The sequence below is a fragment of the Lissotriton vulgaris genome, chromosome 9 (genome assembly GCF_964263255.1).
Source record: "Lissotriton vulgaris chromosome 9, aLisVul1.2, whole genome shotgun sequence".
NCBI classification, from domain to species: Eukaryota; Metazoa; Chordata; class Amphibia; order Caudata; family Salamandridae; genus Lissotriton; species Lissotriton vulgaris.
In genome coordinates this window covers 180,367,244-180,380,781 of record NC_141697.1, presented here as the reverse complement: position 1 = coordinate 180,380,781, position 13,538 = coordinate 180,367,244, and the positions used below count along the sequence as shown (strand labels likewise).

Genomic DNA, 13,538 nt, shown 5'->3' with positions numbered 1-13,538 from the left:
CGGCAAGTTAGTGAACTACACAGCGCTTTTACACTGCAGCCGGGGTCGGAGCCGGAGGCCGCCAAATCCTGCCAGGGAGCCGCCACTGCCACGAACGATCCTTCCGATCCGATCCTCGTCCGTCGTGGTGGCGACCCCTGGGGTTTGGCGGCCCTGTGCAGGTGCACAGTTTGCACATGCCTAGGGCCGGCCCTGCAGATATTGTTAAGCAAATCACAAAGTGAGTTTGTCACCCAACGACAGATTTTTATACCGTCCACAGAAACAGAAAATATAACATTTTGCAATCTTTCCTTATGTTCCTGTATTGAACATCTATCACCAAACAAACAGTGCACCAAAGGCAGCAATTCTGTCAAAATTTACTGATATACTACATGTGAAGATGGTAACCCCGAGGCATAGGCGCCGGAAGTAGGAATGCTACGGCGTGCTACAGCACCCCCAAAATAACCATATTGGAGTTCAACCGGTATCCACGATTTTTATCAGTTAAAAACTGTATGTCTGAGCAAATCTAGTTGCCATATCAATGAAAAATCAATGGAAAATGTGCCGTCTGCAAATGATACAGCGCTGCCATGCTTTAGTAATATATTTGCAAGTGTTCTTCTAAAAGGATCACCAGTTACATACTACACCTTTTCCACTGTCCTAACAAATAAATTAGCTACACTTGTTCCTATGGCTTCAGTGACGTGACATTGATGGTAGCACATCCACTCTGACAATTGTTCCAGCACCACGGCCCCTAGGAAATTCCGCTACATTTAGAATTGCTAGACTACAAACATCGATAATATTTCTGTTTACATTTTCCCCATACAAATAGATGTTGATTTGCGGATACACTAATAAATTACCATAAATATTCAGAAAAGAGAGAAGGCAACCTAACAATGAAACACATAACTGGCACATCCGTGCTGAAACACCCAGGCACAAAAAATGGATTTTATAAATACGATTTAAGTTCTTAAAGATTATAACATAGATTGCAACTTCTTTCACATATTCTAGCACCATAACTATATTTTCACAATTAGGTCTCTAGGTAATTTAAGTTTCAGAGTACAACAACCACATTGTAAACATAGAAAGTATTTTATTATTTACAAGTGTACAACATTAATTTACAAACATACTTTTAAAAAACGTGACTGTTATGATGAAGTACCAATCAAATGATCGCATAGTTTGTATTTACTTTGAATTTTCAAAATAATATTGCCATTTCTAATAGTCATCCGGTTTCCTGACAACTTGAAATTTCTTGTCAACTAAATAGCTCTGGAAATAAAAGGGCAGTACGTTTTTGTGGAGTGCATTTTTAAACTCACACTAGTCTTTCCGTTTCATTCATGCCCTGAGTCAATGGTAAGCAAGAACTGTAAAGAAATTCTATTTGTGAAATTCTGAAGTCAATTTGTGATTTTTGACAGTTTAAATATTCACATTTTTCAGGGGTCCCAATACTCTACTCTGAGGCTTATGTTATTTTTATATTATTGATAATAAAGAAAACACTCGATTTTTAACCAAGTGCATGGTACTCCACAACCCAGTTTAAAAACAAGGTTAATCGCAGGAGACAACTGTTTAGTGAAGCAAAAGCTGCGAGTCTCAAAGAAGTAAAGTGCTTCACAAACACATCACTAGGACTGGCAATAAGCTTGAAAGAATACACCAATATCATGTTTCTCCTTTTAAAGAATTTGTGTTACATGACAAGTTTAACACAACAGTGTCTGTATGTTCCTATACCAGTTATTTGTAAACTCAACTTTGCCTAAAACGAGTTTATTACAACTTTTTTTCAATGTACATAAATTTTGCAAAACATTTAAATACACATTGGACAAAATCTAATTTTTGCTCTTTAGGGAAAGTCATTCCCTTTTTCTTCTGAAAGCTTTCTTTTCTCTTTCCTATATTGGTTTGCGCTCCAAAAAGTGATCCTCTTCAGAACTTCCTGCAAAAGTTTTGGGGGTAACCAGGAGATTTGCCTTTCCAGTTTGGATGCATTTTTGCCAATAGAATTAAGGCACAACCTGAAAAATAAAGTTGTTGTGAAACAGATTTCGTAAGAAAAACATAAGAAAAGTGTCATTTCAACTTTCATCAGAAAAGGTATTTTGCACGTTGAAATAATGATGTACAAGTCTCCAACTCACCACATATCTCCTTGCCAAACTAGAGTGCAAAAGGTGCCTAGACAAACCTGGAAAACGTGTGTGAAGCCTTTCACTATAGATCTGGGACAGTCAGATGTTTCTGGGCATCTGTATTTGTAGGAGAAACCCTTTACCACAGCCGCCCCACAGCCATAATCCTGTAGCACTCAAAATTGGATAGCTAGGCGACGCCCTTAAGGCAGGTGACTTTCGCAGGTTAGCGAGGAAAAGCAGTTACGGCTTACTCCAATAATTGGATGGCCTCAGAAACTCTGATTCGATGTGATAAAATAGATAAAGCTCAAAAACATTACTGTTACTTTGTAAGTAAAAGAAAGGATAAAGTGACTCACCCAGTAAGCATTTGTTTTTTGGCATGCAGAGCTGTAGATTTACATGCTTTGCAACCTCCTGCCATCTAGTGTTGGGTCCGGATGTTTGCAAGTTGTTTTTCTTCGAAGAAGTCTTGCCTAGTCACGAGGTAAGGTGACTCCTTTCGGTGATAATGCGCATGGTCATCGACTCCATTGTAAGATTGTTTTCCTGCAATAGGGTGGAATGGAGTAAGTAAGTGTAGTATACAGATGTCCATGCGTATGAATGTATAATGAAGAACTGCAACACCCGGGGAGGCGGGTGGGCGCAGGTGAATCTACAGCTCTACATGCCAAGAACAGATTCTTACTGGGTAAGTAACATTATCCGTCCGAGGCATGTGTGCTGTAGATACACATGCTTTGCATAGACGACAAATCAGTATACTCCCAAAGCGGTGGCTAACCTGTAGATGTTGCAGTTGTTTGAAATAGTGTTTTAAGTACTGCTTGGCCTACTTTAGCTTGTTGACGTGCTAGCACATCTACACAATAGTGTTTGGTAAATGTGCTGTAGAGGAATGTTAACTAAAAAGGCCACAGAAGCCCCTATTCTGCAGGTGGAATGCACTCTAGGCGGTATGCATAAAGTTCTTTTAGCTTTAGTATAGCATGTTTGAATACATTTGACAATTCATTCTTGCAATACCAGATTTAGAAATGGGATTGCCTCTATGAGCTGGAGCAAATGCAACAAAGTGTTTTTTTTTATTTTTACGAAAGTCTTTTGTCCTATCTATGTGGTAAAATAAAGCTCTTTTTACGTCAAGCATGTGAAGAGCGTGTTCTGCTACAGAATCAGGTTGAGGAAAAAACACAGGTAACTCAACAGATTGCTTTATATGAAAAGCAGAAACCTCTTTGGGGAGGAATATAGTGTTGGTGTGGTGAACTACCCTGTCTTTGTGTAGCTGAAAGAAGGGTTCTTCTAATGTTAATCCCTTTAACATCCTGGACTCCTCCCTGTCGATGACCAGACAAGCCAACGCCGTCTCATCTTCATGCTTCAACACCCTGCGCATGCTCCGCAAGATCTTCAGATGGATCCCCACTGAAACCAGGAAGACCGTCACCCAGGCACTCGTCACCAGCTGACTGGACTACGGGAACAATCTCTACGCCGGAACCACAGCCAAACTTAAAAAAAGACTCCAACGCATCCAGAACGCCTCCGCGCGACTCATCCTGGATAGCCCCCGACACAGCCACATCACCGGACACCTGAGAGACCTGCACTGGCTCCCCGTCAGCAAGAGAATCACGTTCAGACTCCTCACCCACGCACACAAGGCTCTCCACGACCTGGGCCCCAAGTACCTCAACGACCGCCTGACCTTCTACACGCCCACCCGCCAGCTACGATCGACCAGCCACGCCCTCGCCACCGTACCACGCATCCGCAGAACCACTGCCGGAGGAAGATCCTTCTCCTACCTGGCAGCCAAGACTTGGAACTCCCTCCCCACCCATCTACGGCGAACCCAAGACCATCTCTCCTTCAGGAAGCAGCTCAAGACCTGGCTGTTCAAGCAGTAACTTACCCCTCTCCCCCAGCGCCTTGAGACCCTCCCGGGTGAGTAGCGCGCTTTACAAATGCCGTGATTGATTGATTGAACTCAGCATCTGTCCTTAAGGAAGTGATTGCGACGAGGAAAGCAACTTTCCTTGAGAGAAACTGCAAAGAGCACTTGTACAAAGTTTTAAAAGGTAGACAATATGTGAGAGCGAGGTGAAATCTTTTGAGGATTGCTATTAAGCTCAAAGAACTACTAGGGAGTGGTTGTGGCCTTACGGTCAGTTCTGCCGACTTTGGAGCTGGTAAACCAAGTTCGACTCGTGGCGTCGGCTCAGCATCCTGTGATTCTGGGCAAATCACTTAATCTCAGAGTGCCTACTAAGAAATGAATGTGGTAACGTAACTGGTGCTCAAGTAAAGCTCAACTGCAGGGACACGATTCTTCAATACGCCACAAGTGGTGTGGGACTGGATTGACCAGCAGGCACCTCAGGATTAGGGCTCCCGGTTTTATGGTATTTACTTTTTTGACATTTCCGTCTTTATTTATTTTTTGCTAATTTTATCTGTATTTGTCCACATTTATTTTGGGTTTTGCGGAAAAATGAAGCTGAACTTAGTATATTTCCATGTTTATTTAACCAATAAATATGCAGACATGCTTGAATGCCTGCCAGATTTCAGTGATATGAACACACGCAGAAGATAAAACAATGCACTTATTTGAAAATATGCACATTTCAGTATCAACCTTGTGTATATATACTGGTGTTAAAACCTCTATACCAAAGTTCCTTTCTTTTTAACCCCCTCACCTATCAATTCACACAGCTATTGGCCTAGCAGTCATTGCAGACAGTATTTAAAATTACTCAAAAAGCAACCCACATTTAAAAGTAAATACAGACAAGAAAATACATGTTTTCTGTCTGTATTTATCTGTAAAAACGGAAAAAGGGAGCCTTACTCATGATCAAGACACACCCAAGCAGGACAAGCCAGAGGGAGAGAGCTCCTCTTCGGACTGTGCGCCTGGACTGCCCCAGCTTGAGTTTCATTTTTTGCTAGTTGTTACATATATGTGCAAAGCTTGGATGGGGGAAAACTTCTCACTTGTCCTGGGGGAGTTTTGGGGGTTACAAAGTTTAAGTTTGGGACACTGCAGGGAACTCCGGATACACTACAAGTGGCTGAAAGCTAACATAGACCGTCTCTTGAAGAGCGCCCGGGCGCAAAGAGGGATTGGCGGTGGGAAATAAATGGAGCAATGGGTAGTGGATGATAAGGTGACCCAAGCCAATCTAGTTATGCACCTAGGGTACATGGAATCCATTTTACAGAGAGAGCAGATAGCCTCTTGTCTTGGAATGTTAGGAGTATGCATACCATGCAGATGCAACATAAAATATTCTCCAACCTGAATATACATATGGTCCTGCTGCAGGACATCCCATACCTTGGCCTCAGAGGGAGCTGCGCTACACCCTAGATGCCGCGGATAGGCACACTAAGCCTCATATTCAGCATTTGCTAGGGAAGTATTGGTCTGGATAAGGGCAGAAGTCCCCTTGCAACATACGGGACACAGGGTTGACCCGGAAGGCCGGTATCTAATAGTCCAGGGCAGACTGGATGTAGACGACGTAACAAAAGTTAACATATACTGGCCGAATTCAGGTCATGCAGCTTTCTTAGATAAGATATCTGGCATCCTAGCACCTTACATGATTGGCTCAATTATCCTGGCGGAATATTTTAATTGTGTAGCAGATCCCACCCAGACTATAGTGCAGAGAAGGCCTTCAGAGAGTGGCAATCCCGGAGAGGGTTGGTGGACACTTGGACACACACACACCCACTAGATAGAGAATACTCTCACCTCTCATATGTACATGAGTTACACTTATGTCTGGATACCTTCCTGTGATCGCCTGACATGCATGTCTTAATGCAGGGGGTGGAATACCTGACCCGCACGATATCAGACTACAACCCATCACGACGAGGTTGAAATGGGGAATGGAACACCAGCCCATCCCCATCTGGCCTTAAACCTGAAGCACTAGAGGACCAGGTCTTTCTTCAGGAAACTAAGCAACATATAACAGCTTACTTCTCTGAAAATGTCGACTCCACCGACTCTAGGCTGACGGAATCGGAAGCCTTTAAGGCTGTAATCAGAGGTAGGTGCATGGCCACATCAACTGGGATCCGCCGGGGGAAACAACTTTTACAACACAACTTTTACAACGCACTACCATTACAACGAAACTTTTACAATGCAAGATCCATTACATCGCATGCCATTACAACGCAACCATTACACCGCATGATATTACAACGCATACCACTCACTGGCTCCCTGTAAGAGCCAGAATCGTTTTTAAGAGCATGTGCATTGCACATCGCTCTTACTGGGGAACAGGCCCCTCCATCAATTCCACCCTTATGAAAGCTTATCAGCCCACCCGTTCCCTTAGGTCCGCGACCTCCCATCTCGCCTCAATACCACGCATCAGGAAGGCCAGATGTGGTGGCCGATCGCTCTCCTACAACTTAGCCAAAATTTGGAACTCCCTCCCTCTCCACATCAGATCCGAACCCAACCTTCTCACTTTCCGGAAGAATTTGTAATGGATGTTGCGTTGTAAAAAATGCATTGTAAATGTATGCGTTGTAACGTCATACATCAGTCTGCCGGACACCAACTGCAGACGTGGAAATGGCAGAGGGGGAGATGCGTGACAAAGGGAAACAAAGACCTGAATGCCCAGAGCTCGGACAGGAGCTATTGGACTCAAAGGAGAAAGTAGCAATCCAGGAGGGAAGACTGAGATGTTTCGACTAGAAAACATATATGGACTGCACCCATGCGGAGAGAGATACAGTAGGTACATTTCTGGCCTGGCTGGCCAACCCAGCCTGCAGAAGTAATACCATAATGGAAGTAGCTGATGAAGTGGGACACTATCTATATAAACAGACTGAGATAAAGTACAGATTCCTTGAATTTCATAAAAAATTATACAAGAGTTCGGGGCTCAAGAAGGCGGGGAGGCGAGGGAATTCCTTGCTTCCCTGCTCTGACTGGAAACTATGCGGACCAGCTGGGGGCTGAAATTTCGGAGCACGAAATTAGAGCGCTTATCAAAGGACTTGCCAGGACAAGACCCCAGGCATGGATGGACTCCCCAAGGAGTTTTATGCCACATATGTAGAGGAACTGCCCCAAGATTGGCAAAGATGTATGCAGCGGCTGGAGAAGAGGGAGTCCTCCCAAAAACCTCACGCGAAGCATTAGTGATCCCACTGCTCAAGCTGGGCAAATCCCCCCTAGACTGTGCGGCCTGAAGGCCGTTATCAAAGCTCAACTTAGACTTTAAAATACTGAGCAAACTACTGGTAACGAGACTCCTCCCCTACATGACCACTTTCGTCCACCGAGACCAGGCAGAGTTTATCCCGGGAAGAAACATAACTCAATATTAGGCGGCTCCTATCCATACTCTAGGCGGGCGGGTGGGAGGGATCGATATTTGCCATAGACATTAAGAAGGCATTCGCTAGCCTGGAATGGAGATTTCTCTATGAGGTCCTGGAACAGATGGGGGTGGGACACAGTTTCATACGATCGGTAAGCCTCTTGTACTCGGAGCCCCTGGCCAGGGTGCGGATGGGCAGCACGATATCAAAGCAGTATAGGGTGGAGAGGGGAACACGCCAGGGGTGCCCCCCTCTACCCCATGCTGTTTGCCTTAGCCATGGAGCCGTTGGCCTGCTTAGTGTCAGTACTCAACTCCTACCTGCAGGAGATCTTGATTCCACAGGAGCGAAGAAGAAACCCTTCTCTCCCCAAAGACAGCGCCAAACTGAGTATAAGGACAACCTCAATTATACTTGTAACAACAAGAGAGGAGGGGAACGGAACACACGCTCCTACTCCCCTCGAGAGAAATGAAAGAAAACAACAGAGGAGCGTAATACCAATAAAAACTAAAGAGCAAGCATGTAGCGACACACACAGTAAGGGTAAACTGTGAGAGAAACCACATTAGGTTGTTCAGAAAGCCCTCACTCACCAACCTAGTTGGTGACATGCTTCATCATCGGGCCCCACCAGGAGTGGCCGAGTGCCACCCCAGTGTGCTGCAACACCAGGTTACTGTGGAGCTGGTTTTTGTGATACGTAAAGTGTGAATTAAGTGAGTTAAAAATATCCCAATCGTGTCAAAAAAGTCATTTATTAGTTTTGACAATTGGACATACGTAAAAACAGAAGTGTAGGATAAAGGACCGAAATTAAAAGTCCAGTTTTATCCCTGCTGTGTGGTCAACATGTTTCTGCCTATGTGGGAGTAGTTAATCAGGCATTCGTCAGGATCAGTGAAATAAAGTGTAGTGATGTACCCCGGTGGTATGGGCGCGCTAAGGCCCACCCTAGCCTGGGGTTACTAGTGTTAAAAGAGATTTAAAAACACTGTATGTGGATTCTGTCACTTTGGAGTAGAACCGAGTTTACTCTGTAAAACAGACAAATTAACAAACAACAGATAGGACACAGAGAAAGACAAGGTAAATTAGGTATATCCATATCGGTTGTCACAGCGTTAAAAATAATATGCTGGGGTGCTCTTGGGGTGTGCATTATAGCCATATCGAACACAGGAGTGTAATAATGAGTGAGCTTGTGCACATACAGAATTAACAGTAACCCTGTGAAGTTGAAAGGACCTGCGTCCCTTCACAAGCATAATGGCGTGGCTATAGTCAAAATGCGGCCAAATTGTGTTGATATGCCCATCTACTGCTTATAGCTAACACGTGCTAAAAATGGAGAACGGTCAGCCAAGCTGCCTAGTGCTGTTGGGCAGAAGAACGACGTAGAAGAAATATAAAAGCGTCCTTACAGTAGGTGCTAACAATCGGAGCACCATGGGTCTGGGGAGGGGGGATGGAAGCGAAATGGCACACCCTATAAAATAAAGAAAGTTACAGGATTGAAGAGTGAGTAGGAAACAATACAACAAGGTACTCATCTGACAGTTGCCGTACTTACGCCCTGTACACTAGGCACCCGCTTGGTACCTGCGTCAGGCCTCACTTGGCGGCCCCGAAGAACCTCTTACTCGTGGTCATCGGAGTTAATAAAGGCAAAGAGGTTGACAAAACGCCGCCGCCATCGAGAGCATAGTGGGCGTGGTTGGTGCAGAGGGCGTCACTAAACTTCACTACCAGAGGCTTAGGGGTGGGCGCGGCCATGTGACTGCATCAATGCCAATCATGAACCGAGACTAAGCGTGGAAAGACGGCTCGCCAATCAGAGTCGACTAAACATACCGAGGTGCGCGTGGTTATAGCAACCACAGTAAATAGTGTTGAAAGGATACATCACGCTAAAGAGCAGTTAAAAATGATTGCCAGAATACAATACGATCAGTACAGAGATGTTGTCTCGGAAGTCAAGAGACAATGAAAATGTTGAAAGCACTAGGTAGTTAAAGCGCAATTATTTTTTAAACGGAAAAGCAAATTGTGCCCAAGAACTGAGGGGCAGTAGACCGCTATACATATCTAATGGAATATAGATCCAACCTTAGGGTAGTCAGGAAATTAAAGGTAGTCCGGGGAATAAAGTCATGGAAAAAAAGTCATGACGAAATACCAGAGTGAAACGATGATCCCAACACCAAAGGGAACAACAGGCTCAAATGAATGATACACAACAATATGAGAGGACAGAAAACTGATATGCATGCATATGTCAGGGGGTTAGTTCTGTATCACAGTAGCGCAGGGAATGTTATCATTCAGGCCATGCAGGCTTGTGCCAGGCGTTACACCCACCTTTGCTCTTTCTCAAAAAGATTTTTTTGGGTATTCTTTTTGGTGTCCACCTGTTTAATAACTGTCCACCGCATATAATTGTTGGTGTGGTTATTTTGTAAAAAATGCTCGCTCAGTTTGGTAGTTATGCGACCACATCTGATGTTGCTACGATGTTCGCATATTCTCAACTTTACTTTACGTGTAGTCATACCGACATAACGCAACCCACAGGGGCAGGTTATCAAATACACCACATTTGTGGAGTTGCAGTTGGTATGTATTCTCTCGGTCCACACTTTATTCTGTTCGAGGTCCATGGTTTTGTGTGTGATGTCAGGTGGCAGGTACTGCAATTGGAGCAAGGGTAATGCCATGTTACTTTCGGTAGCCCCCAAACGTCCGTAACAGATGGGAGTCCTCTCGCTGCAGTCTCTTCGGGGCGTGTATTGACCAGAGTGTCTTGTAGACTACACCTCGTTTGAATGAGAACAATGGTTTTTCCCAATTTCTATTGTTACTGTTAATAATGGGCCAGTGTTTGTTGATGTTTTTTTCATGGCGTTGGACGCTGAGCTCGTGACTCATGTCAAAGGGATTTCACTCTGTACCTTAGGGGTCTCCTCAAGGAGTGCTTCCCTTGTTTGGTTCCTTGCTCTTTTATAGCCTTTTGTCAGGACCGTTGCAGGATAGCCCCGGTCTTTCAGTTTTGCTGTTAGATCATTGGACTGTTGCCGAAAATCCTCCATGTGGGTACAATTTCTCCTCACCCGGAGATATTGCCCATAAGGGAGTTTCTCTCGCAAAGCTCTTGGATGGAAGCTGGTGAACTCCAGCAGGTTGTTCCTGGCTATGGGCTTATAGTGTGTTTTAGTAGCAAAGAAGCCATACTGTTTGGATATTATCACATCCAGGAAAATAACCTCAAGTTTATCAGCTGTGTGAGTAAACTTAAGATTAGGGCCCAGGGTGTTAATCCAAAGAAATAAGTCCTGTAGTGACTCCCCTGAGCCTTGCCAGACCACGTCGTCAATATATCTCTTCCAGAGACCTATGGAAGAGATAAAGGGGTTGTTGATGTCTTAAATGTGCTTGTGTTCAAAGTCATGGACATATAGCTCAGCCACACTAGGGACAAAGGTGCTGCCCATGGAAGTTCCAGTGGACTGGAGGAATAGATTCCCCTTGAAATAAAAAAAGTTCTTTGTCAAGGCCAGGGTTGCGCATTTCAAAATGAACTCCTTGGGTGTGTTATATTCCGAAACAGTGGTGTTGAGAGCTTCACCCAGGACCTTGATGGTATCGTCCTGGGGAATGCTTGTATAGAGACTCTCGATGTCCAAAGTAACCAGTATGGTTTGTTCCATATCACATTGTAAGTTGTTTAAAAGATTCAAAAGACATTTCATGTCTTTCAAATACGTTGGAGTCTGTTGGACTAATGGTTTGAGAAAGTGATCACAAAACCGTGATAAGGGCTCAAGGAGGGAGCCAATGCCCGAGACAATCGGGTGGCCTGGCAGGGGTATCTTGCCTTTGTGTATTTTGGGCAACGTATAAAAATACAGTATGATGCCCACTCCCTCCGTCAAGAAGGATGCCTCGTTCTTTGAAATGTGGCCCTTTGTTTCTGCATCCTCAACCAGATCAGTAATGACTCTCTTTAAGTCTGCCGAGGGATCATGCGTCTCTCGGCAGACTTAAATGGTAGAAAGCCATAATGGTGTAAATAACACAAACCGAAACGCATTTTAAAGCTACATTAATCGGCTACAAAAAGCATTGGCATGACATCAATAAAGATATCAATGAATATAAAGATAACCTCACCCAAACCAAAGTGGCCCAATTCCAAAAGGATCTGAAGAAATTTGCCTTCACTAAAGTCGGACTCGGCCTACACACCACCCCATTAGCCTAACTCTAACACAGAAAGTTCAGACGATAACTCATCAAACAGTAGCGTCTCCAGCAATGGCAGTTATAAGCAAAGACAAAGGGAAGGCTTTAGAGGGAGATCTCGCCCCTTTTTTCAGCAACCGATGTGGCCTCAATATCCAATGCAAGGAGGGGGAGGCATACACCCTATCACTTCCAACACTCACAGATGCCGCCGATGGGTTGGAACCTTCCCCCTTATACCAGTCAAACTCCTATGGCCTGCCTTTTTTAGAGAGAGGCCGGAGGGGAAGAGGCAAAAAGAGAGGGCAAACACAGGTGCATTGGAAACAAGACGACCCAGTGGGCATTCACACTCGGAGCAAGCAACCACAAGCGGGCACGAGTGCACAAGGTGCCTGATCGTTAATCTATCGAATACGATTCTAACAGATGATGAGACCAGGGTTCTGGAGAAGGGCCTAGGCTTTGTCCCTACAGCTCGTCTTGACAAGTTCCGCCTACACTGCGAGCTCTCGAATTTCTTTAGAAAACTGAAGTTGAAGGCTTTTTTCGAAGGGAGGGAGACAGACACTCAGGAACGGAGTGAAGGGGACACTGCCTTAAGAGTCAAATCCCCCTTCACACCTCCCCCCTATACAATACCAGCAGAGATTACTGCCTTCGAACATCAGTCTTTACTGAGATTGAGAACCTGGAGGCGCCAACCGTCTTCAAAAACATGACTGCCACTGAGTTTCAGGCCCTTGATAAATTACGTAGCAACCCCTTGATTACGATTAAACCAGCAGGCAAGGGTGGGGCTGTCGTGATTGTGAATACCACAGACTATGAGCATGAATGCCTACGACTATTGCGTGACACTAAGAATTATCAACCACTGACGCATGATCATTCGGCAGCCTTAAAGAGAGTCATTACTGACCTGGTTGAGGATGCAGAAACAAAGGGCCACATTTCAAAGAACGAGGCAGCCTTCCTGACGGAGGGAGTGGGCATCATACCGTATTTTTATACGTTGCCCAAAATACACAAAGGCAAGATACCCCCGCCAGACCGCCCCATTGGCTCCCTCCTTGAGCCCTTATCATGGTTTTGTGATCACTTTCTCAAACCATTAGTCCAACAGACTCCAACGTATTGGAAAGACACAAAATGTCTTTTGAATCTTTTGAACAACTTACAATGTGATATAGAACAAACCATACTAGTTACTTTGGACATCGAGAGTCTCTATACAAGCATTCCCCAGGACGATACCATCAAGGTCCTGGGGGAAGTTCTCAACACCAGTGTTTGGGAATATAACACAGCCAAGGAGTTCATTTTGAAATGCGCAACCCTGGCCTTGACAAAGAACATTTTTTAACTCAAGGGGAATCTCTTCCTCTAGTCCACTGGAACTTCCATGGGCAGCACCTTTACCCCTAGTGTGGCTGGGCTATATGTCCATGACTTTGAACACAAGCACATTTAAGACATCAACAACCCCTTTATCTCTTCCATAGGTCTCTGGAAGAGATATATTGACGACGTGCTGGTGGTCTGGCAAGGCTCAGGGGAGTCACTATGGGACTTTTTTCTTTGGATTAACACCCTGGGCTCTAATCATAAGTTTACTCACACAGCTGAAACATGAGGTCATTTTCCTGGATGTGATAATATCCAAACAGGATGGCTTCTTTGCTACTAAAGCACACTATAGGCCCATAGCCAGGAACAACCTGATGGAGTTCACCAGCTTCCATCCGA

At 44.7% G+C, this 13,538-nt stretch overlaps 1 protein-coding gene across 3 annotated transcripts in view; it reads right to left on the bottom strand.

Annotated features, from left to right (window-relative positions):
• Positions 1–1,088: 1,088 nt before the first annotated feature.
• Positions 1,089–13,538, bottom strand: part of KLHDC1 (kelch domain containing 1) — a 1,440,569-nt gene continuing 1,428,119 nt past the window's right edge. For all 3 annotated transcript variants that reach the window (XM_086936594.1, XM_086936596.1, XM_086936595.1), the window contains one exon: positions 1,089–2,051. In XM_086936594.1, coding sequence (XP_086792720.1) covers positions 1,880–2,051 — 172 coding nt within the window. In that variant the 3' untranslated portion in view covers positions 1,089–1,879. The remainder of the gene's footprint in view (positions 2,052–13,538) is intronic.